General features: G+C 38.9%; 1 protein-coding gene across 4 annotated transcripts; it reads right to left on the reverse strand.

Annotated features, from left to right (window-relative positions):
* Positions 1-4,036: 4,036 nt before the first annotated feature.
* LOC148879553 (phenylalanyl-tRNA synthetase, putative / phenylalanine-tRNA ligase) lies at positions 4,037-24,778 on the reverse strand. 4 transcript variants are annotated; one of them, XM_088961127.1, is made up of 18 exons: positions 24,221-24,778; positions 24,014-24,136; positions 23,829-23,921; positions 17,166-17,222; positions 16,524-16,579; positions 15,494-15,586; positions 14,768-14,858; positions 13,308-13,345; positions 13,157-13,195; positions 7,818-7,894; positions 7,659-7,743; positions 7,477-7,573; positions 7,053-7,149; positions 6,874-6,945; positions 4,797-4,863; positions 4,582-4,707; positions 4,383-4,437; positions 4,037-4,298 (listed from the first exon to the last, which is right to left on the reverse strand). In XM_088961127.1, exons 1-18 carry the CDS (start codon positions 24,365-24,367, stop codon positions 4,245-4,247), a joined length of 1,467 nt encoding a protein of 488 aa, XP_088817253.1. In that variant the 5' UTR covers positions 24,368-24,778; the 3' UTR covers positions 4,037-4,244. The 4 variants fall into 4 exon arrangements, with proteins under 4 accessions (XP_088817253.1, XP_088817252.1, XP_088817255.1 ...); XM_088961126.1 differs by having other exon boundaries at positions 17,160-17,222; positions 24,221-24,566; XM_088961129.1 differs by lacking the exon at positions 15,494-15,586 and having other exon boundaries at positions 24,221-24,724.
* Positions 24,779-26,586: the final 1,808 nt, after the last annotated feature.

The following is a 26,586-nucleotide window of genomic DNA, read 5'->3' on the forward strand; positions in this document are numbered from 1 at the left end:
AATGATTTAATGTCCGCTGTTAAATTGTATGCAAAAAAACAAAAATACCCTTCAAATATCATTTAACTTTCTTTATAAAACCAGACCACAGTGCCGCCTATTCATCGTCTCGCATCTCCTCGCTCTTTGCCAAACAGACATGGAAGAGAGCAATTGACATGCATGAATAAACAAAATCCAAAAAAAAAGCAAAAAAATCTGAAATTTCCGCATTATGGCAAACATTCCAACTAAATCAACGAAAGTATTTGTTGAGAAAATCAGATCTTCAGCGAAAATGAAGGACAAAAAGGAAAGGAGAACGTTGAGAGATCTGGACGAAGGAGCCGACCTTGGAGAGCTCAAATGGCGGGAAAACGAGTCACCTCTCCGGAAATTTTAATGGTCGGACTCCGGCGAGGACTCGCCGGAGATTAGATGGAGAGACAATGAGAGAAAGAAGAAAAAAAAAAGGAGCATGGTTGCGGGCACTGACATATATAGAAGTAGAGAGAGAGAGAGAATCCCAGGCTTCCTCCGTATGGTCCAGAGCAGAAACAGTCCCAACAGGATGACCCCGGAAGTACACTAACGACCGTCTCAGAGCATCCCAGGCTTCGGCAACCATTGGATGAGGATCAAATGAATTGCGAGAAGAGGACGCCGACGTATCTAAGTAGGGCCTTCCCCCGGTGAGTTCATTGCCTTTAAGTTCTCAACGCTTGCTCGGGCAGCGAAACCAATCGATAACTCATTGAGACCTTTCATCTAACGACCTATGTTCAGCCTCGGTTTATGAAGAAGCTTTGATCAACGGTATTGAAGGATAATTTCGATATTTTTAAGTCTCAAATCTTACATGTGGTAGTCACTTAGATTGTTGCAAAATGAAAATTGAGAAGATATTAGATTGATACTAAATTGTGGCATTTTAAAATTAGGATATTAAATTGGCATTTGACCTAAAGTACAGTACAGGGTCCTTATCGGCATTTTCGGAGATTTTAACTTTTAACACCATTACTTTTTATGCATTTGATCATCGTTTTAGGCAAAAATCAGGTACAAGAACACCTCATAAATTTAAATGAAATCCAGTCTAGTGATTATCATTTCTGATGGTGGCTGATTGCTTATCATTTTCTTAGGTATCATGCATTTTCAGTATCCAATAGTTAATTCTAATATTACGCAAGTCACTCATGTGACGTAGAAACTTAACCATTCCACTCCAGTACAATACTAGAAATTTAATGGCATTCTTAATTTATTGCGGATCAATTATCATTTCTGAAAGACAGTCTCAAAGCCCTATTTAGACCATTTTTGAGAAATTCTAAATGGAGTTTTTTTTACTTATTTAGTTTCGTCTTCATGTAAAAAGACACGCCTCCAACCAAACGGGCTGTGAGCCCACTATGTCTTTTGGTTGTCAGATCTTCCAAAAGATTTTTCAAAAAAAAAAAAAAAACTTTTCAAATGGCACCTTCATCTTTTCCTGTTTGGTCTAACCGCCAAGTGATGCAACCCTGAAAAGACGTGAGAAGCCCGTTTCAATTTATTTTTGGAAAACTCCAAATAGAACTTTTCCACTTATTTCATCTCATCTTCATGAAAAACACCTCCAACCAAATGGGTTGTAAGCTGCCAAGATCTTTATGTAAAAGCTCATTGTGTCTTTTGGCTGTTAGATCATCTAGGAAATATCGAGGGTTGCCTTTGTGGTGTGTTAGCTGGTTTGTTCTAGCATTGACGTGGAATCAAATCCTACAACCAGCACTTTGGGGAAATTTTGTCAAGGGAAGTTATTAATGGTGCATAGCAAGGTTCAAAATATCATAACGTATCGGTCTGTATCGGCCGATACGTACCATTTCGATAAGAACCCGATACGGGCCCGTATTGGGTTGTTTCAGATATGTATCGGTCGATACGAACCCAAAATAGGCCGATACAAACAGAATCCTTTCGGTTCCCCTTCTTCCATTAATTTGGTTAATTTATATTTAATACCAAATCTCTCTCATTAATGTCATTTATTACTCCTATATTTAGACAAATTTAAATTCAAGTTTGAATTTTAGCGCCTAATTCCAATTCTTTCATTAATTCCATTAATTAATGATCATCTCTCTCATTAATTTCGCTTCATCTAAATACTACAAATGATAACATTAGCAAGACTTTGAACCTTGGTCACTAGATTTTAACACCCAAAACTTTGTCACTAAGCCACTCTAATTTGGTTGTTATAATTATATACATTTTTTTTTGTTTTAAGTGAACTTTATCTTTTCTTAGTAGTGCTTATTATTAAATGCTGAAATTAATTATTAAAATTTATATACTAATAAATATTAAGATAAATTATATTGGTTATTTGAAAATTGATGTATATTCACATTTTAGTTTTTTTTTTTTTTGCTTTTTTCACATTTTAGTTATTCAATCATTTGTCAACGGTTGCTAAATATATCTTGATATGTCAAATTTTATATAAACATTAAAATATGTCTTTTACATTTAAATGACTTATTTACAATCATATAAAACTTGTAAGTATTATTACTAATATATTTTTTATGATTTATTTGAATTTTCTATCATATTTATGTGTATCTTGATTTTTTGTCCGCATCTATGCGAATCTAAAATGTATCCTGATGTGTTTCTTAAAATTGCATTTCCGATACACCTTGCATTTCCGATACTTTGAACCTTGGTGCATAGCACTGAATACCAAAAAAAAGGTCTTCCAGAAGATCTTTCAAAAAAGACTTACCAAACGGCACCTTAAATAACCAACATCTTATAATTTAGAATATCAATAAATCTAAACCAATATATATCGATACTTTGATCTAAGATACAAATATTAACTTTTTAAATCACTTTAATGAACTTCGCAATTAAAACTTTTAAATATTAATAAAATGTATATTGGTTTTCTAAGATATATAAGCATCTCTTATTCTAAATAGTTTAGAGTTTATACTTAATGAAAACTGTTACTTTTTTACGTGCATGCATCTTCTAAATAGTTTAGACTTCATGAAAACTGTTACTTTGTTAAGTGTGATCCATCATCCATCACGACAAAAGTGACTAAAATTAATGTCAGTTGCCAACCTAACACAACCCTCCTTTATCCCCCAACCAGTGCTTATTATATGTGTATATCTTAGAATTCGTCTGATTCACAGTTGGAATCGGAATTGAAATTTATTAAAATCAGATGAAATGGATTCTCATTAGACCTAGCAATTGGATTGGTTGGGTCAGGTTCGGATTGGGTCAAGACACTTCGAATTGATTTCGGATTCAGGTTAAATTTCAGATTGGGTCAGTAAATGTTATACCTTAACCTTAAATGTTCAGATTAGGGCCTTAGGGGTTGACCCACGTGTCAATTGAATCAACCCTGAAAATAACTGAAATTAAAAAAATTACATAAAATGCCAAAAAAAAAAAAAAACCATAAAATACCCAACATAAAACAAAATGCTTAAAACACTAAGCAATTGCAAAGATTAAATTGTAAAGATTCTAGTGGAAACTTCTAAAAATACGTAAGTAGCTCAATAAGACCTGTCAATTGGGTCAACGGATTGACGAATGACCCAACCCAGTTTTTTCTAAATCGGGTCATTTTCAAATTCAGATAGCTAAATATGAGACACTAACCCTATTTTTTGAATTGGGTTGGGTCAACTTTTTAACAGGTCTAATTCCTAAGTGGGAGGGAAGGGCCATTCCCTCAAATGGGGGAATGCCCTTTCCACCAGGAATGAGAATCAAATTCCGGCTCCACTCAATCACACGATTCACACCGTTGGAATCGAAATTCCAAATCCAATTCCAGACCCCTATTCCCGTGAAGCAAATGGACCCTTGTTTAGTTGTACCGTAAAAACTTCAAATCATTTAAACATTCAGTGTTGTTGATACATTTACGACGCTTATAAAATTTCCCCTAAGGTGTGTCCATGTTAAAGTTAACCTTCTTCAATCCATATGTTTGAGTGAGTTTAAAAAGGCGATTGACTACGAACTGAAATTTACAACAAATAAAGGAACAACCTTTTCTCCTTAGTAATCACAATATATTCTAAACAATACACATCTAACTCAGAAGTCTATTAAAAAAGATTGCAAGGTTATCAGTTTCATTTAAAAAAACAATTGTTTGTTGGCGTTAATGTATTCAGAATTTATCCATGCCATTGTTGGGAAAAAAATTGATTAATAAGCACGGAGAACCCAGTCTAATCAACTCCAAGGCGGCAAATTGGGTTTCTCTTAATAAGACTGAGATCCACCTGCACAAAAAATGAAAAAAAAAATTATACCCCCTTCTGTTTCTAATTTCTATAGCGTGTATAAAATAACAAAAGTAGTTGTACCTTGTGTCCAAAGAGATCTCGAATGTTATCAATGCCATATAGTATCATGGTTGGTCTGGTTAACAAAGAAACAAGAGAAAAATATGAGCTATTGTTTTGTACCAAAAAAGGGAAAAGAACAGAAGGTACATGTTTTTGGATCATGTTCTAGTATATCTTCCTAATAAATTTCTAAACAACAATAGTAAAATGTTCATACCTTTCAAGAGAAAGACCCCATGCAATTACCCTCACATCTTCAGGCAATCCCATTGGAAGCAGCATTTCAGGCCGAAACATACCAGAATTTCCGATCTCGACCCATTTCTTGAAGCCTTCATGATAACTGTTAAAATAAAAAAGTCATATGTAGGTTGCTTGTGTATGGGAGCATGCACTAGATGTGCCTGATAGTAAAAAGTAGGCTTTCTTTACCTGAAGATTTCCATGCTGGGCTCAGTGTAAGGATTGTAAGCTGGTTTAAATCGCAACTTTAACATACCTGAACACATGAAATGGGGAAATGAAGTCACTGGATAAATTTGTTTCGCTGTTCTTTCATTATTACATTTGCAGCAGAGGTTGAATATCATCATCATTTAAGCCTTGTCTAAATTATATGGGGCTAGCTACATGAATCCTGTTCTGCCATTCTGTTCTGTTTGGTGCCATATCCTTTTTTTTTTTTTTGGTAGAAATGTTTTTTTGCTACTTCAACCCATGTCCCTTTCAGTCTACTCCTAGAGCTTCTAGCCCCCTTTGACTTGTAATACATTGTTTCTTATGGACATTGTAGATAATCTTCTCTGCACATGACCAAACCATCTTTAGTCCACCTCTCACTTTATCACCTATTGGAGCTACTACTCCTAGGTTCCTTTGAATGACTTCATTTCTCACCGTCTTTTCTAGCTTTTTTCCATTCATCCATCTTGGCACATTTTTTTTATAGATATCCATCTTGACACATTTGCATTTCTGTGACACTCAATGTTTGGGCATGCTTCTTGAAATAACACCAAAATACCCTTTACAGATTTCTTCTATTTCCTTACTACTTTAACTAAATATTTTCCATTAAAAAGGAGTAGATGATATAAAAAATATGAAAAAAATCAGAGAATATTTCTATTTAGCCATTGAAAAAGATCTTACTGCGATTCTAAGACATGCTTATAAGATGCATAAAGGGCACCGAGGGATTTTAGATGTGTAGCCAAGGTGGTGTCTAAGCCGTACCAAATAATATGTTATTGGCATATACCAAGCCTCAAATCAGCTCATACATGGGCATCTCCAGATAAGTTGATCTTTTTATACAAGAACCAGGATGCACAATGAGCAAATTATATTACAGAAAATGATATCAAGGAAACTCAACATAAAAAGATTTTTAAATATGCTCTCGTGTCTTACCCCCAAGGATGCATCCATGCAAATGCTTCTAAGCAAATGTCTCATTAGGCCTTTAAGAGAAATGCTAATTACATGCATTGTATTCCACATAGATGCCAAATCACAAGAAAAGCATATGAATAATTTTTTGTGCACATAAAGGGTTAAAGGAGTTTTATTTTATTTTTTTTAGATTTTAAATTCATGATGGCCAGTACCATGACACTAGCATTAGTCTAGACATAATACAAGACCTAGGGGTATCAGCTGGTCAACTCCAGGGCCATGCATACCCAAACATGGCCTCACTATTAGTATATCAGGAACCAAATTTGCACAAAGTGATTATTTGGAAACAGAAAATAGCTTACAGAAAAACACAAATATTATGCACATACTTTAGTGTGCCTTAGCACCCCCTTTGTTTGGGATGGCATTTGACATCCACTCATTGCTTCTATTTCTATTTCTGCTTTTTTTCTTTTTGATTTTTACAAGTTTCTCCCTTGGAAAATCAGTCCCCAATAACTCTGGTTTCTCCCCACTCCCTGTCTAGCTAATAATATGTCAGCTATGGCAGTGGCTGAACATGTACGTCTCTCCCAATAGCTTTGCCATCTCTTTAAAATATACCAGATTTCATGTCCATAATGCCAAGATCTCATACCATAATTTAATACCCCCCCCAAACATGTGAATAAGCTACCACCAATATATTCTGAAATTGAACTTCTTTGCCAACCTTAATCCTTGTTGGATTGCCTTCACTTCTGCCCTAGTTGATATACCCCTAATTCCAGATTTGCCTGGATTACCAAGATTGTAACCATCAAATTTTAATTGTATCATACCATGAACAATTGGCATCCACAAAACAAAGGATGGCCTTCTAGCTAGTCAAAGAGGAACTTGCTATAATTTTCCAACCCTTAACAATGTTGAGAGTAGTAAAGCATCCAAGTTCTTCACACAATGAACCACCTAAATAGTAATTTCCTCTATTAACACTTCCTTGATAACACTGAAAATTATAAATTTTACATTTCTGACTACAAGAGAAATTCCAATGATGAGAACTTTAAAGCAGTAAACTGTTAGAAAGAGTTAAATGTATTACCTAGACGTGAAAAGAAGTCATGCAAGACTCCTATCAGGTCACCTAGAGTAAGCCCCCGATCACAGACTAGACCTGAGACCAGAAAACAGGAATTTTAATAGGAGCACAATGCAAGGCACAGGAACCACGTATTCCTAAAATTGCTTTGAGTTTGTTTATAAAAGGAATCAAGAAATTACCCTCAATTTGGTGGAACTCTGCAAGATGTGTTCGATCCACAGCTTCATTTCGGAAAACCCGGTCAATAGAGAAATACTTTTTGGGGGCAAAAGGTTTCTGTGCACAGCAAGCAGTTATTGATTATTCATAGAGGAAGGAATTCCAACCTCGATGTTCAGCTGACACCAGGGTAAGAAATTCCAACCCCAAATTTCATTGAAAAACAGGGCAAAGGGTAACAACCCTAAAAGTTAAACCAGAAAATTGGGATAAATTTTTCCTCCCCCAGTTAATATAAAAACTCCAGGAAATACAAGGTTGGAAGTTCAATAAAAACCTTGATCAAGTTGAATTTGACTCAAGAAATTAACTACCAAAAATGCCTTCTTTTGCTTCAATGTTTTTAAGGCATTCAATAGCAGCATAAGTAACAAGACAATTTACCTGTGCAAGTAAGTAGAGCATTCTTGAGGACACAGCAGTTGTGTGGGTTCGCAGCAAATTTTTGTTTGCTTCCTCCCTTTTCCAGTCATAACCATATCTATAGAGAAAAAAAAAAAAAAGAGGAAAAAACAACTTTTAGAAACCCCTTACCATAAAATTGTGACAAAAAATACAAAGCATACCCTCTGGACCCATAACCGCCTGATTCATGAACACGTTTCACCCTCTCAACATAATCTTCAGGTAGCTTTTTTGTAGTGCAAGGAACTGCAAATATAAGATCACTGGCCAATGCTCAGAAGGATGCAATATAAAGCAAAATTATGTCAAGAGCAACCAACCTTGTAGAAAGAAGGTATCATGTGAATCACGAGCAGGATGTTGTTGCGGCTGGAACAGTGCATCAAAATTCCAAAAGCTACAAAGTGAAGAAGAAATATACGAGTTTTTAAGGAGACACTCCCTCACACAGGAAAACCTTCACAAAAGACTATTCCACTTATATTTCTTCAGCTAACTGCAAAATTATAATTCACAACTGAAAAAAAGGTCATGTCCTTCGAACAGTACTGTTGTAGTGGCATGAGGACATAAAAGGAGGGAATAACAATGATAAAGAAAAATGAAAGAAAGGTTTAATGCTTGAACTTGTCAGTTTTTCTTTCCCCCACCTTATTAGCAAACTAATGTTTTTCAAAGCATTTAATTCATAAGTTTCTTCAAATCAAATAGAACCACCTTGTAGACTGGTTCTAATTGAGCGAATTTGTAATTCAATAAAGGTTAAAATAAGTTAGGTAACTAGGTTTTGTGGTTCAAGACTCTACAGAAATAGAAGATACAACAAATCAACTTCTGGTGAGATTTGAGCATCCTAAGTTACTAACACATGTAAGAGGAGGAACCATTTGGCTGCACCTAGATTTAGAAGCTGATAGTAGTTTTTAAATTTATAAGTTTTTTTTTTAATGTTTACAAATCATCTGTTGTTTTCTTTTGGAGTATCCTATTTTTTTAACGTCTGAAATTAGTAGTTACCTTCTCTACAGCTGTTTTTCTTCTTCCCTTGAAACCAGCATATACTTGCCAACCTTTATACCCACCAGCCCCTACATTACTAGGATCTAGTAATAAGATATTTTTTGCTAGTATATTGAACAATGGATATGGCATTAAACAGAATGGGATGGTGAAACAGGATTCATGTAGCCAACCCCATATAGTAGGGATAAGGCTTGGTTCGCTTGGATGATGATGATAATTTTTTTTGCTACTATAATGACTCCCATTTATTTTGACTTCATTCAATTTAAAACCAACTTACCAAATTTTTGTAAGAGCAAGGGATTAGCAACCCACACATAGCAAAGAGTGTGATAAAGGCCAACAGCGTGTAAGAGTGTGGTAAGAGCCAGGCGTGAAATTTCACACCACCATACTTAGCTGTATGATGAAGTATCTCACTGGATGATCAAATCGCAAGCATAACCTAAGTGATCATGACCCGCGTTCTGAAGTGTGATATGTGCCAGGGGTATCATATTGCACAGCCACACTTAAAAATACATTTCACAAAATGTCAGATTGCAAGTCTCAAAGACAACAACTGGCCAGATTGCCAAAGACTGAGGAAAGGATGTTGTGACCAGCGTCTTCATGCACATGTCAGGAAAGGGTGAGTGCCCAAGAACCGAAGCCCACGAAGACAAATGGCAAATCCCTAACTAGTCCAGATGGCATAGATCAGGCCAAACCCAGCCCTTCGGTAGTAATCTTCTAGAAGGAAAGCCAAAAGGGAACTTTCTGGAAGAAAAAAGTCCTCAAGGAAAGCTAATAAATAGGGGGACCTCCCAATGGGCGGGGCTCTAACAAATTTCCCATACTTCCCTCGTGAGTTCTTAAGAGGTTGAGATCTTTTATGTGGGATCCTGGGGAGGAAAAGAAAGGTCATCTAACCATATGGGAAATAGTTTGTAGGAGTAAAGGGGAGGGTGGACTGGGATTAGGAAGGTTAGCTCTAAGGAATAAAGCTCTCTTAGGGAAGTGGTCGTGGAGGTGACCTAGAGAAAGGGAGAGATTGTGGCATGAAGTGATAGCTAGTATACATGGCAGACGGGAAAATGGATGGGATGCGGGTGTATCACGTCAAGCTACATTGGCATCTCCTTGGAAAGCAATTCAGAGTGTTCTCCCTCAGTTTCTCAACTTGGTCAGGTATGATGTTAACTCTGGTGACTCTGTTTTATTTTGGGAAGATACTTGGATGGGTACTGTTGCCCTTAAGGACACATTCCCAGCTCTCTATTCTCTTTCCCTTTACAAGGAAAAAACTGTCTCTCATTTTCTTCCTTCTATTACTTCACCCTCTTCCTTAAGCTGGGACTTTGGTTTTGGGAGAGGTTTGAGGGACGTTGAACTTAGTAGTGCTTTAGATTGTTGTCTCTTCTTGGCAGTGTCTTTCTGGACCCTCTTCGTTCAGATGTGAGACTATGGTCCCCTCATCCAAAAAGTTTTCTCACTTGTACTTCCTTTTTTAAGTCCCTTTGCCCCTCCATGGGACAGTTGGGTTTTCCATCTAAGGAGATTTGGTTCAGACTTGTTCCTCCTAAAATTATAATTTTCTGCTGGGAGGTGTTTTATAGAAAGATCAACAATCTGGACCACTTGCAGAAGAAAAGGCCTTTCATGTGCTTGTCCCCTAACTGGTGTGTACTTTGCAGGGCTAGTGGTGAGGAATGCTCCCACCTATTTGGTATCTTGTTCCTTTTCTAGTGCTATTTGGAGTTGGATTTTTTCTTTGTTTGGAAACAAGTGAAATCTGTCCACAGAATTAAGTCAGCTGTTCGACCCTTCTTTTTTTGTGTGGCCTACAAACAAAGGAAAAACGATGTGGAGATGTTTTAGAGCAGCAGCCTTGTGGACAATTTGGGAAGAAAGGAATGCTAGGGTGTTCAAAGAAAAGGAAAGAAGCATACAAACTGTTGAAGATTGTATACTGACTAGAGCCATTCATTGGCTAAGAACTATGGACTTCTTTCATACATTTTCCTTTGATGACATTTGGAGTAATTGGAAGGCGGTAGCCACTAGTCATACGAGGAGGGACAAGGCAGCTGCAGTGTGGAAGCCTCCGCCTGAAGGTTGGGCAAAGCTGAATTTTGATGGTAGCAGCCAAGGAAACCCAGGCCCTTTGGGGATAGGAGGGGTGCTGAGAGATAGAGAGAGCAACATTTTAGCTTTGTTTTCAGGCCCTGTGGGAACAGGAGACTCAAATAGAGCAGAGATTTTAGCGGCTGTACAAGGCATCCAGATTGCTGAACAGTTAGGAGTTCAACACTTGATAGTTGAAGGAGACTCTAAAATTGTTGTGGGATGGCTGACAGAGCCAGCTTCAGCTATGTGGCGACATAGAGATTTATTGAGGGAAGTCAATTGGCTCACAAGAAATATGACAGTTACCTCTCTTTGGGTGGAAAGATCAGCAAATTCCTTAGCGGATGGACTAGCTAAGCAAGGGTTTTCAAGGGATCATTTGTTTTGGGCTGCTATGTAATTTTAGTTCTGTTTATTTCTGCTTATCCGGTTCTTAATTGATGTAATACTTTGTTAGAAGAGGTAACAGCTCGTGCCTCTTCATGGGTTTCCTGTATTGCCTTAACTTCTGGATTAATAAATTATTTTCATTCATCCAAAAAAAATTATTCCCGCTTCAGCTCTCCAGGACCCCTTTCTCTTCTGCCTCTGGCCACCCAATTCTTGGGAGCCATTCTGCCGTCCTTTGAGCAGAGACCCCCCTGAGTGTCAATCCCTACCCTCCTACAGTTTTAATGTAATGCCAGATGACTCAATTCAACGATTCAGGATTTTTAAGAGTTTAGCAAAATTTTCAATGCTAGCTGCCAACTTGATACAACCTTCCTTTATATGGTTTTGGATTGGCAGGTTCACACTTACAGAGAGGTATAAATTGGGCTGTAGATTGAAGTAACTTTAGTTTCAATTGAAAACTAAGGGCTAAATCCAAAACCAAAACCTTCCTTTATATGGTTTTGGTTTTGGATTGGCCAACGCCAATAAAAAAATTGCACCTGTAGGTTGAAGTAACTTTAGTTTCAATTGAAAACTAAGGGCTAAATTGGGCTGTAGATTAGGACAATAATGTCTGAACAGCTGAAACCAAAGAGAGGCTATGAGATTAATTTAGAAGCTTTGTAGATGTAATGTACTTTGAAGGTCAAATAGGGTAGGGTGATCAGGTGAAAGAGTAGGGATGAAATAGGGAATCAGGTATGTCCAGGTAACATTCTCAGTGCTGAATGATGCCATGATGAGTGCTAAGTGAGTGAAGAGGACGAATGTGACAAGTTAGGAAAATACTCAGGTTGAAAACAGATAATGGCATTAATAAATTAAACTAAAGTGATCAAAATATTATATATTATTAATAAAATGAACTGAAAACGATTGTTATTTTATTCATGAATTGAATTGAAAATAACTTATATGAAACTTGAACCTGTGACTTTTTAGTAAACAGTAAACATAGCACATTTAAACCAACTTTACTATATTTACGGGAATATCCAGCATTGAGAGACTACTACTTACCTCACAAATAGAAAATAACTAACCACAAATTCGCATAGAAAAATGACCCACCTACTTAACTTCTCTCTCTTACACCTAAACTAGAATTTACTAATAAGATACAACATAAGCAGCCAAATATTTTAAGCAACAATCATAAAAAATAATATTAAAATAGGAGGATGTATATATATATATCATATGCAACTAAACTTGAGGAATGAACAAGAATATGGGACAGAAGTAAAAGGCCAATTGTTGGGTACAATAGGTCTGAGGTGCCATCAGGTAATTGGGCCAAGTTGTGAACAGGGAGGGAATTTCAGGTCAGACTCGTTTCATCTTGTAGCTTTGGGGTTTCTGTATGCACCTTTGGTGTTCTTTCTTTTCTTTTTTCTTTTTACTTTTTTGTTAAATTTCTTTGCTAAACCCCATCACACAAGAAAAAAGGAAATTTGGGGAGGGGGGAAGAAGAGGAGACATGTAAAATTAGGGTAAATGCAAACTTGGCATGTTTAAGATGATGCTATCGAAAACACATTTTCAATCAGATATGCTGATGCAGAATGAGCAGACCCACATATTTGGGTCTTAGCCTCTTAGGCACATCTCAACAAGGTTTCATTACCATTCATGTCTCCCAACTTTTAGTGGGTTCTCTTCTTGCAAGCCCGCTACCCCAGCCAAGGGATGAAGCCCACTACAACAAGCCCAATAATGAAATGATCCAGAAGATGATACTATAAGAACAAGCTTAAAAGATATTTTCTATTTTCCTAACTATTTTGGTATAGATAGCTTGAATAACAAATAGGTTTCATATTCTCTTTATAACTAATTTTTCCCTTCCTTTTTAAGTTTGTGAATAACAATGTTTTGAAAAGTTTTTTTACAGCTCTTGGAGTTTGTGCATCGAGGGCGTTTCTATCTTAATGGAAACACCATTTACCCCCTTTCCTTGCCAAGGGTGCACCTATTATTTAGATCATGATCCTACAAAATTATTTTCAGCTATCAGGAATGAAGCCGCAAGGTAGTGCTTATCTGTTACCCAAAGTTCCAATAGCAATTACATGTCCATAGATTATATTACCTGCTTTCAACAAAGTTATTTGTTGGCATCTCCTCAAAACTGCAGAAAGTAGATTAGGAACAGTTAGAGTTTGTATTTTATAATCATATTATTCTAAGACACTGCACAGTAGTTGTCAAATGCAGAAGGATGAGATTGTATACTGTCATACCCCATTTGGAGGAAGATCATTTGCAATTGCTTCCGCACCTGAAATAGGGATATAGATCAGTCCCAAGCATTAAAAAGCCAGGAAGAACACACTTATAAATGCATGCAGACACGTGTGCACACACACACACACATACAAACATAGAGGACAGAGCTAAAAGAAATAAAGATGTTTCTCTTAGTTCCAGTGGAGAAAAAAAAAGTATCAGGAAGAAGTGTTTAAACATGTTGGAACCTGAACCTTGATCTAAACATGTTGGAATAAGTGCTTAACCCAAGGCCACTCAAACCCAGTCCATATTGCAAGATTTGTTTATACATGTCACTGTAATACTTTCTAGTTGTAAGACTATAGACATCACTATGTCTGCAGAATCATCAAAACATGTTGCAAATCCCAACCCAATTCATGTAAATCCCACAAGTAGATGTTCCTGGGGTTAAGCCCACAGGAACCCAGTGCGTTGTGCATGAGAAATGCAATGATCTCAATAAGTTCCAATGGCAACATGTGGCGAGATTGCATGAGCGGCAGGGAAAATTGTGCAAGCCAGTACCTGCTCCCCTCACCCATGTTCTTGACTGTAACTTTTCGTGCTGAGTTGGCATAACTAACTTAGGAACTTGCCTAAAAGGAATATTCTAGAATTCTGTCTGCTAATCAAAAAACATATATATTCTAGAATTCTATTCGAGGTTGTACATGAGTTGCATGGCCACCCTTCCCAATAAAAAAGGGAACCCTACTTCCCTTTTGGGGACTTATATAAACTCAGATTTCTCAAATCCTTAAACATTTTCCCAGACTTTTTCTCCAGGAGGTTTCTCCAGAGAGTAGACATCTCAGTCTAACTTTCAGAAATTCATAGACCATCACCATCCTATCCTCTTACACTCGTATATGATTTTGTCTATCATTTAAACATAAGTGATATGCAAGTTGATGAGAAATTACTTAAAATATTGCTCCAATACTTGGCTAAGAAATATTGCAGTCCATACATCAATCCAACCATAAATATGCTGTCCAACTCCATGCAAACAACATACTTTATTCTTTTACATAACTTCCAATACTTCCAAAAAGAAGCAGATGAAAAACCTGTCACCAGGTACTTTCATGATGTGGACTTAGTATAATTAATGTTATGATAGGTGATTATCAGAAGAAAAGGGTATTGCAGCCAACAGAATTTTCAGAATCTTACATCAAGCACTATTTACTATTTAGTAGTTTAAATGATACTTTAACCGTTTAACCTAAAAGAAGCCAATGGTTTCTAACCTATTTTAATAAATAAGAACTTGCTTTCCAGTAAATGGTTCCTAACCTATTTTAATAGATAAAAACTTGCTTTCCAGTACCAAATTCTCAACATTTCTTATTTAAAAGAAGTCCAATGCTTTAAGAATCAACAAGCAACCAAATAGAAATAGAAGAAAGGGAAGATAAAATCATGCCTTGAGCAAAGGATGGAGATGGCCACCTTCCGCTGGCTGGCCCTTAGCACTGAAGTTATACTCTTTGAACTCTAAATCCTTCCAATCACCCCTTAAAATTAAATGCAAAACAAATAAACAACTGTCAGCATGATGACCCAACTCATTTATTGCTTGTTCTCTAAAAAGAGATACAGGTGTAATAAATAATAACAATATCAAAATGTTAAAATAATGAAACGTCAAAAGCCATATATTATCACTGTTTCATAAACAAGTCAAAACAAGGAACAATAAGGATCTGTTTTGACCAAATTGCACTACTTACACCAAAGCAATTCTTGCAAAATAAATCCTTCCCCTAATGTTTATAAGACTTAGCAAGAGGCTCTGGTACTAAAGCCTATAAATATTCGGTATATATAATACTGTAACCCTCCCACCTTAGCTACTACAATTAAAAGTGGGTAGTGAACAGGGTACCCCCATATGCCCAATATGCTCAGACCATTTGATCAACAGCAATTAATGAAAGCATTGGCCCCAATATCTTGACATTAAAAAAACATGGATATTATAAGTCCATGTGCCTTATTTACAACAATTTTATATGTGAAACACTATTCTCTTAAGAGAGATGATTCCTTTCTCTGTGACTTCTAATGGTCCTTGATATGGAGTTTATAACTAATACATTACCACCATATAAGAACAACATTGAAAGAGAATAGATGTTATCTCAAGTACCTCTGTAGATGTTCGCGAGTCAAATCTGTGGCAACCTTCTTCCTTTTTGGAGCATAATTAGGACCCTTTGTAAGAGAATAGCTCTTCCATGCTCTATAAGAGCAGTGGAGTGAAAAGGTCAATAACACAAACAGCAGATGAGCATGTAAACAAACAATAACAGGTAAGTATGTATTGCCATGATGATGCCTTGGAGTTTGAACCATAGTTTTCAAGGCGCCAAGGCAAGGCTAGGTGACAGGGGGGTGCCTTGTCGCCTAGTCGCCTAGGCAATGGATTTTTTATGTAGAAAGCATAGATCCTAGGGTAGTTCCTAGGTACCATAGCCATATTTCCTTAAAAATTATTCATAATTTTCAGTATAGAGTTCATGTTAAAGTATAGAAAATCAACATGTTCATGAGACGAAAAAGAAGATGCAAAAGGAAATTCAAAAAAATATAGGAGTCGAACCCTTATTTTTGTTATAGGAAAAGAAGAAAAGAAATAGTAGCAATGTTTGTATTGATTAAACCCTAACAAATAAGAAGATAATAAAAAGGAATTAGTATATAAACACACAATATGAATATTTTAGTTTAATAGTGCCTATTTATAACTATGATGTCAAAAAATAAAGAATAAAAAGTATTTTATAATACATAGTACAGAACTGCTTGGTGATTAGGCGAGGCAAGCCTCAAAGGGCACCTTGTTGCCTAGGCGTCGCCTTGACAACTATGGTTTGAACCCACTAACAATAGTTAGCCCAATCTTTGGTAGACCACATGTTTAGAAATTTGAGAAATATTTATCCCTATGTCGGGCCTGAATCTAACTTCTTTAATACACGGGGTCTGTTCCCTCATCAGAAGTTCATTATGCAAAATGCTTAGAAACCAATCACTAAGAACTATTCATCAGCATGATTATTGGTAGGCAAGCTCATGAAGGTAATGTAACATTATTAATTAATTATTGATTAATAACAGAACTGACAACAGAACTCATATAAATAAAATTAATGAAAGTGAAAGTATTAGATCATTACTGCAGTGCAATAAGCTTTCTCTTTTTGAGAGCATCAATATCCCCTTGATCAACAGCCTGGAATAACAATAAAATATAATGCTATCAAATATAAATAGGCACGTAATACTGCAAAAGCTAACAAAAAATAGATATACATATAAATATGTATAAGAACTTATGTGTAGTAAATGTCTATTTCTAGAGATCCGCGCATCTTGACATACATATAAAATCTTGATTGAACACCAGCAGATACTTTCATATAAATCTAAATAATGCCAAGTATGAGATCGTTTTTGGTATAAAACACCATAATAATGTGAATGTATTTACTTATGGTTTTCATTTTATGACCGAACCGGCCAAAGGGCCAGGTCATGGTATAACCAGTTCAACCGACCGGTCCAGTCCAGTTTTCTAAACAATGGTATTTAGATGCTAGAAAAATGTATTCCGTAATATATATATATATATGTATATGTATATAACAAAATGAATTTTTTGTGTGAAACACCATAAGAATGTTAAGGTATTTAAACGTTAGAGAAATATAAAAAGCATGTCTCCGAAATTAGCACAAAAGAGTTCACACCCAGTGCCTATCATCAGGAATGTCTTTATTAGCAAAATAATATATAATATGACTTTGCAGTACATGCACCTCCCCATCTTGTATCCGAAGAAGCAAATCTTTGACTTGATCCTCCACTTGTTGAACCTACAAAAAGTCATAAATATGAGAAAAGAAAATGGAGAAAAAAAAAACAAATAAGGCAGTTGAGAATATAATAAATCAGTTAATAAGTAATATCCACTTCCAGTAGCACATACCAATATTTTTTTTTGGTATTCGGAACTATGCACCATTAATAACTTTCCCCTGACCCCTTTTTCCCAAAGTGCTGGTTGCGGGATTTGATTCTGGGTCAACGTTGGAACAAACCAACTAACACACCAACGAGCCAGCCCTCGGTTGGTATACCAATATACATTTAGACCCCATTGATTAGGGCCCAACTTCATAGCAGACAGATAGGAAAGGGGAAAAAATCCCCAGAGTTAATTGTGTCGATGGATGACCTAGGATCACTCCTGAGACATGTCAATTATCACTTGAGATGTTTACGGTTTGTGAGAACAGCCTTAAACTAAGTGAACATTATAGATTCGCAATAGGATTATCCTAAGTTTCTTGGGTAGGGGAACGCTGATTTTAGGCTTCTGGGTATGAGGGATGAGGGCTTTAGAGAAGGATGATTTGATTGGGGACGAAAAGATACAGTCTTTCTATCATATAGGTCAAATTGATTAGATCCATAGAATATGGATGTGATTATCAATAAACTTAGTAAGGAACACCAAAGAATGCTGAAATTTTTAAAAGATAATAACATAAATTGTTATGGATGCATTCCTCGGGAAGAAGTATCATCGTCGCCGACAGCAGCAGGAACCTGACCCACCAGCAGCAGCAGCAGCAGTGATTCAATGATTCTCATCCTACCCAGTTCAGCAACAGCAGTCTCATCCAGATTAGATTAGATCATCTTGCTTGTTCTTATCTTATTGTTCTTATCTTATCTTATTAGTTGATTATCATATTAGGATTAACTTATCTTATCCTTAGCAAGATAGAACTGGAAGTCTCCCTATTCAGCAAGGAGACTCCCTAGGATTAGGACTCTTGTAATCTCCTATTTAAGGAGACACCATTATTGAATGAGGATATCGAATATTCAGTTAAGAAGTGAGTTAGGAGAGTTGGTGATCTCTTGAACAAATCACCAAGGCGCCAAGATAGGTTCATCAAGAGCAGGAAGGAACAAGGGAAAAGAGGAGGTTTTCCCCGTGGACCGACCCGTGACGAGATCCTATTCTCGGGCCCTTAACAACTTGGTATCAGAGCAAGGCATCATGGAAGATCTAGAGAAGCTGCCATCCAGGGTCCACGACCTCGAGCACCAACTCGTGGAGACCAATTCAGAGGTACGTGAGATCAAAGACGAAGTCAGGGAGCTGTGGCGTCTGATGGAGTTATTCCTTTCTAGCAAGGAAAGGAACACTGAAAGGGGGACAGCCACTAGCAGCCGTCGACCAGATTTGTCAGAGTCTTCCGACAAACAACAATTCATTAGCCAAGGAGCCGCCATCATCCCCCAAGTACAGCAGGTTAGAATTTCCGTCGTACAACGACAACGGAGACCCCTTAGGTTGGCTGTACCGGTGCGAATAGTTTTTTCGGAATCAACGGATAGACGACCGAGATAAGGTAAGTCTAGCCGCCTTTCACTTAACAGAGGAAGCACAACTTTGGTTCTATCGGTTAGAACAAGAAGAACCCGGGCTCAGTTGGCCCCAATTTAAGTCCTATTGCCTTCTTAGGTTCGGACCCCCTCTGACCAGCAACCCCCTAGGCGAGCTGATTAACCTTATACAGATCGGCACAATGGCAGAATACCAGCGCCAATTCCAAACCCTCCTCACGAAGGCATCCTCAGTGCGATCGGACCAGCAGGTGGATATGTTCAGGGCAGGGTTAGCAGAACCCCTGCGGGTGGATGTCGAAATGCAGAATCCCCCAAATTGGTTACAGCCATGAACTTAACTCGTGCGTTCGAGCGCAAGCTACAACTCAGCCGCGGGACCTACAAATATGGGTCGTCCACCGAACTCATGAGCACCCACAAAATCAACGACAGCGACCCCCTCTTCTGCAACCAACCGGGAACTGAGATCTCACACAACCACCACCCCTAGATCGGTGACAAGTGCAGGAAACAACATGGCTGCTCCACCCATTAAGCGTTTGACCAAGGCAGAAATGGTAGAACGCCAAGCGAGAGGCCAATGTTTCAACTGCGATGACCTCTACTCGGCAGGACATAGGTGCAAGAGGCTTTTTTGCCTCCTAGTCGATGAGCAAGAGGAGGATGAAGAAGGACCCGTCGTATTTGAGCCGGTGATCCCTCTCCAAGCGATCACCGGTATTAAAACCTCTCAGACCATGCAGTTATAGGCACAGATAGCAGATAATCCAGTGCGCATTCTCGTCGATTCAGGGAGCACACACAACTTCATAAGTGAACATGCCGCCCTTCAGTTGAAACTACCGATGGAACTCCGGCCATGACTACAGGTAGCCGTCGCAAACGGTGAAAGAGTTCACGGCCATGACTACAAGTCAATTCTAAACTATTTCCTGCTGATTTATTTGTACTCTCCTTGGATGGGTTCAATATTGTTCTTGGGGTCAAATGGTTAATTACCCTAGGCCCGATTTTATGGGACTTCAGCGCACTCACAATGACATCCCACTTAAATGGGAAGCAAGTTTCGTGGCATGGTTGCAGGGTTAAAGAGAAGACACCACAGGTTCATGCACTTCAGACAGAACCGGCGGCCATGGAAAGACTCCTCGCCGAGTTTTTAGATATACTCCAAGAACCCAAGGGACTCCCTCCTCCCCGAGCATGCGACCATCGAATTCCTTTGGTGGCGGGTTCAGAACCAGTCGTTGTCCGGCCTTATCGCTACCCTCACCTACAAAAGGACGAGATAGAAAAACAATGTACAGAGACAAGTGATCATACGCAAGAGCCACTCCCCTTTCTCTTCGCAGGTTCTATTGGTGGCAAAACAGAATGGAACTTGGAGGTTTTGTGTTGACAACAGAGAGCTCAACGGCCAAACGATCAAGGATAAGTTCCCTATTCTCGTTGTGGACAAACTGTTGGACGAGCTACATAGTGCTCAGTACTTCTCTAAGTTAGACCTCAGGTCCGGGTATTTCCAGGTTCGCATGGCTCCCAATGACGTGAAGAAGACCGCCTTTGGGACCCACCATGGCCACTTCGAATTTTTAGTCATGCCATTCGGTCTCTCCAACGCCATCCACGTTCCTGTCATTGATGAATGAGGTATTTCAGCCCCATCTGCGCAGATTTGTTTTAGTATTCTTTGACGACATCCTCGTTTATAGCAAATCATGGGTAGAGCATGTGCACCATTTGCGGACCGTTTTCGAGCTCCTACGCCAACACAAACTCTTCCTCAAACGGTCCAAGTGCTCCTTCGGGGAGTAACAGGTTCTTATCTCGGCCACATCATCCACGAGCAAGGTGTGACGGTTGACAGTTCCAAAATTAAGGCTATCAAGGAATGGCCCAAGCCTCAATTAGCCAAGGCCTTACGCGGGTTCCTCAGATTAATGGGTTACTACCGCAAATTTGTATAGAATTATGGACTGTTGGCTGCCCCGTTAACTAACCTGTTAAAGAAAAATTCCTTCCGGTGGGACGACACAGCCGATGCAGCTTTTCTGAAACTGAGAAATGCCCTATCTTCCACCCCAGTCATGCAATTACCAAATTTCGCTCTCGAATTTACAGTCGAGTGCGATGCCTTTGGAATGGGTATCAGGGCCGTGTTACAACAGCAAGGGCACCCGATTGCTTTCTTCAGCTGCAAACTGGCCGACCGACATCTGAAGCTTCCAGCCTATGAGCGCGAACTAATCGGCCTTGCCCGAGCCGTCCAGCACTGGAGGTCGTACTTGTGGGGGCGGTCGTTTGTCATCAAAACTGATCATTACAGCCTCAAATACATGTTAGAGCAACGTCTCACCACTTCCCCTCAGTAGCATTGGGTTAGCAAATTGCTCGGGTTCGATTTCCAGGTAGGATACAAGGCGGGCACCTCAAATCACGCAACTGATGCCTTGTCTAGGCGAGATGAAGACGCGATAGTTCTGTGTGGAATTTCCCAACCCCAGATCTCTCTGTTAGACAACATCAAGAAGGCAACGCCACAATCTCTGGAATGGTCGCTCCTGGTCCAGAAGATCCAGTCCGGCGCTGCCGACTCCAATTGGTCGCTTCAAGATGGGTTGGTACTATATAAAGGTCGAGTACACCTTCCGCCAGACTCCCCGTTGATTTCCACCATCATCACCAGCATCCATAACTCCACCCATGAGGGCGTTTAGAAAACGCTACACGTCCGGGATGATTTCCATTGGCGAAGTATGAAGACTTCTATTCGGGATTTTGTCCAGAATTGCTCCACGTGCCAACAGCATAAATGGGAAAACCTACACCCGGCAGGCCTCCTTCAGCCCCTTTCGATCCCGACACAGATCTAGGCTAACATCTCCATGGACTTCATTGAGGGACTACCCAAGGTAGGCGGCAAATTGGTCATCTTCGTGGTGGTAGATCGCTTCTCTAAATATGCCCACTTCATTCCTATATCACATCCGTATAGTGCCACTTCAGTTGTCCTCGCCTTCTTTACACATGTCTTTCGCTTACATGGGTTACCAGAATCCATCGTCAACAATAAGGACTCGGTTTTCACTAGTGCCTTTTGGAAGGAGTTATTTCGGCTACACGGCACCACCCTGGCCTTCTCCTCAGCTTATCATCCATAGTCCGACGGTTAGACGGAGGTGGTCAACCCCACGATCAAGATGTACCCCCGTTGCTTCGTAGGGGATCAACCGCGACGGTGGGTGGATTGGCTTCCTTAGGCCGAGTACTGTTACAACACGGGCTACCATTCTTCCCTCGGCATGACTCCCTTTCGCATCGTTTATGGCCGGGACCCTCCTCACTTGAAGTCCTATGAGCCCAGTTCTACTCATTTGGATGAAATTGATCACTCCTTACAAGAACGCGACACCCTCCTAGCCGACGTCCACCTTCGCTTACAGCAAGCCCAGCTCCGCATGAAGCTCACCTATGACAAGCACCACCGGGAACTATCGTTTGAACCAAGACAATTTGTTTGGTTAAAACTCCAGCCCTACCGGCAACGCTCCTTGCGCCACAGGGCTGCCCCGAAACGGGCCCCTAAGTTCTATGGGCCCTTCAAGGTTCTACGGCGGATTGGCAATGTGGCCTACCAGCTGGAATTGCCGGAGAACAGCCAGATTCATGATGTTTTCCACATCTCCTTGCTGAAACCATTTACGGGTGTTCCTCCGGACCAAGTCCCTTCCCTGCCACCCTTGAAAGAAGGCAAACTTGTTCCCCAGCCTAAGGCTCTCACCCGCTCTCGTATCAATCGAGGTATTCTTGAAGTCTTGGTGGAATGGGGTAGCTTACCATCGGCTGAAGCCACTTGGATCCCATTGGCAGAGTTCCAAGCCACGTATCCGAAGTTCGAGCTTGAGGACAAGCTCTTAGTCCAGGAGGGGAGTAATGTTATAGACGCATTCCTCGGGAAGAAGTATCATCGTCGTCAGCAGCAGCAGGAACCTGACCCACCGCCAACAACACCAGTGATTCAATGATTCTCATCCTACCCAGTTCGGCAACAGCAGTCTCATCCAAATTAGATTAGATCATATTGCTTGTTCTTATCTTATCTTATTAGTTGATTATCATATTAGGATTAACTTATCTTATCCTTAGCAAGATAGAACTGGAAGTCTCCCTATTCAGCAAGGAAACTCCCTAGGATTAGGAATCTTGTAATCTCCTATTTAAGGAGACACCATTATTGAATGAGGATATTGAATATTCAATTAAGAAGTGAGTTAAGAGAGTTGGTGATCTCTTGAACAAATCACCAAGGTGCCAAGATAGGTTCATCAAGAGCAGGAAGGAACAAGGGAAAAAATGAGGTTTTCCCCATGGACCGACCCGTGACGAGATCCTATTCTCGGGCCCTTAACATAAATGCAGCAAAATACTTAAATCTACGATGTATCTAGATCAATGAAGAACCATAAAAAAAAAAGAAAAAAAAAAAAAAAAACAGAAGAATGCAAGAAGAGATAGGATGCAGATAAACAAAAGAAACTTGCAAACAAATCAGCGGCACGTAAATATGATTATAGGTTTCTGACCATATTACATTTACATCAGCAAATGGATATAAAAAAGCTAAAACAATGAATTTTGGTTAATGCTAAAAGGAAGCAAAAAGTCATTTAGAAATTATTTTCTCAAAACAGCATCTCACTATAATATGGCATCTTTAGTTTTCAAAACCTCGGAACGTAGGAAGGAATCACAACACTTAACCTAGCATTTCCATGTAAAAAAACCATAATACACAAAGTACTCTGAATGCTTTAAATTCTAATTCAGACCACAAGAGGATAAGCGACGGACATAAAGCCCTCCACCAAACAAATGGTCCAATCTTTAAGATTAACAAGTTAACAGCTTATATTGTAAGACATTTAGACCCACCACGTTCACAGAGTTATCAATTTCACATAATTTCCAAACTTAAAAGCACTGAGAACTAATATGCCCTCAATAGAGAAATGCAGGATCTAAAATACAAGAAACTCACGAGTCTGAAACTGTGTTACCTTTCTGGATACTTGCGCCTTTCCCATCTCCAACCACTTATTCTTAATGGCCTGGGAACAACCTATTTTGTAAACTGAGGGGTCAACCTTTTTCTGCATCCGCATAAAGCAAACAATTCAATTCATAAGACTTACTCTAAACAAGCTATTAACTGAAAACAATTTGCTACTGGGTATTCAATAACCTGTAATTCTTCCCGAGAGATGCCTTCTGGCGGCACCGCCAAGAAGAGCTGCACCTCAGGTGAGCCTGCCACAGTATATGATTTCCCTTCATCTGTGAGAACCCACTTCTCTCTCTTGATGTCCTGCGCAAAATCAAAAACAACAAAGCAGTCGATCTCAGGGCGAGAACAACAGGAAATGAAAGGACACGGAACGATATTGGGAACCTCGGCATCGACAAGCCTGAAACCGTGGAGGCTCTTGATGACATTGACGATCTCGTTGTGATCGATTCCGATGTTAGATGCAAACTTCCCGGAATCAGCAATCTTTTCGTTCTTCTCCAAGAAACCCAATATAGCATCTTCAGCCATTTTCCTCCCAAGCTCGGTCGTCGTTCACTTCAGGTAGCCCTACTCTGGTTGGGGTAGGGTTTATCAAGCAAGTAAGAGCGGGGGGGTTCAGAACGAACCAAGTGCAGCCAACGTTTTAGAAATTATAATCAAAACCCCGAAAAATCGTGAGTCAATGCGAATCGGGAGCGGGAGCGGGAGCGGGCTCACGCAATCGACCGTGGGAACCGGTTTTTACTTGTTACAAACTTACAAAGGATCAATGAACCGGTATTGATCAGTATCGGAAGGCACATATCGGCTAATTAAGGTTTCCCGTACTGCTGCACGAAGAAAATTTGGAAACGAAAACAAGTTAGAATTTACACTTAAATCATTTGCACTGTCATGGTTTTGCAGCAGTGCAAATTTATTTACATTGCAAGCACACACAGCCTTAATGATAGGTTATTTCCAATTCAAAAAACAATAGCTCACATTAATTCCATTTTTGCTCGGTTAGTTTTGCAACAACATATGAATCATCCAGAGATACAAGGAAGAAAGAAAATTCTATTGAATGTAACACCAAATGTGGATTGTATTATTTGTACTGATGCAGGATCAAACTCTCAATCCCATTTCTCTTGTGTGGCTATTTGTTTAACCCTGGATCTATCTTGTTTTTGTGTTTGGGAGGTAGAACTTGTCTAGATTCTATTGAATAAGTTGAACTATATGCAATTTCTCAAGGGCTAGAGAAAGCGCGACAGCTGGAGAAAAAGCATTTGCTAATATGTTCGGATTCAAAGAAAGTGGTGATGGCCATGAAGAACCAAGCCTTGCTAGTCACTACAATGTTCGTGCCTTGGGCTTCTGTCTACGACCAAGCGAAAGATGACCTCTTTCCACTTTCCACTTTGTTGATACGTGTTTTGGAAATAAACACTTGACTTTCCTACGCATGAGGCTGCGAATTTAGCTAAATTAATATCGCGAGATATCTTTTATTTTGATAATTATCCTAATGGGACACCAATTGTAAAGAACTACTTGTCTATTTCTCCCTTATAATATAGTTTATTTTATCTTAAAAAAAAAAAAAACGAATCTTGTCCATCGAGTGGTTTTGAACCGGATTTGGGTACTGAATAAATAAAAAATAAAGTTATCCCAAAAATGTTATTGCTACCAAAAAAAATATAATTCATCATTTGTTTAAGCTCAGTTTGTATATTACAAATACATATAAAATAATACAAAATACAAGATTTTATACTCTACATATTTGTATTTGTATTCATTCCAAACTGAGCCTTATCGATAAGTCTATTTACCTATGTAAATGTTATTTTGTCATGAAATCTTTTTTTTTTTTTACTTTTTTTCTCAATCTCTTGTCCATGTTCTTTTTTCAGAGGCATTTTAGTAAAAAAAATGACCTCTTTCCCCTTAGATGAGGAGTTCATATATGTGCCCCACAGAGCAAGCCCCACAACACATCCTGTATGTGTCTTGGGAACATCTCCCAATGACAAGTATAGGAGATGTTCCCAATGCACGTTGAGATGTGCATGTGGAACGCCTATGAAACGTCAAAGTTCAAAGTATCGATATGCCAATAGAGGCATATCGGGTGAATCGATACTCTTTTTTTTTTCGAAATAGGTTCAGGGGGGTGGTTTAGGTCTCCTCCACACCCTAAGCCAATCAGACCCTCGGTACACCCACTCTAGGGGCATATTGGAGGGGTCCTGGAACAATGCGTATTGGCCGATACGTGTCAATACTTTCATCCTTGTGAGAATGTTGATCTGATCTCTTGGATAAGGAGGTATTTTACCCACCAAGTTGGTCGATACGTGTCAATACTTTCAAAGGATGATACACATCCATCAATAAGATAATGGAAGACATATGATGTGCAATGAGGATAATAAAAGACTAGTTTATATAGGTGGCTACACATCATTAATGAAGTGTAATATTTGATAATGCATGATTAATGGAAAAAGAGATAATTTGTCTAAATGATATGATAAGATTCACAATAAATTTAACCGCTCTAACAAAATTCCTTGATAAAAGGAACATTGGCATAGAGCATGTTAACTATTTTGAGGGATAATGTGTAAAGGTGAATGGACGTTGAAAGGTTTAACGATTGGAGAGGTGTTGTGACTGTGCCAAATAAATCGCCATGTCAATAGTTCATCAAATGATATGATAATAGGGCAAGTTACATTGATTAGTAGACATTT

This window comes from Nelumbo lutea, chromosome 1 (assembly GCF_056320005.1).
Source record: "Nelumbo lutea isolate HS-2025 chromosome 1, American lotus-T2T, whole genome shotgun sequence".
Classification (NCBI taxonomy): domain Eukaryota; kingdom Viridiplantae; phylum Streptophyta; class Magnoliopsida; order Proteales; family Nelumbonaceae; genus Nelumbo; species Nelumbo lutea.

Coding starts and splice junctions, on each gene's coding strand:
- LOC148879553 (XM_088961126.1), bottom strand. CDS start 24,367: ATGGCTGAAGATGCTATATTGGGTTTCTTGGAGAAGAACGAAAAGATT. Junction 7,574..7,658: donor GGCGGTTATGGGTCCAGAGG/GTATGCTTTGTA, acceptor TTTTCTCTATAG/ATATGGTTATGACTGGAAAA. Junction 4,708..4,796: donor CCCAGCATGGAAATCTTCAG/GTAAAGAAAGCC, acceptor TTATTTTAACAG/TTATCATGAAGGCTTCAAGA.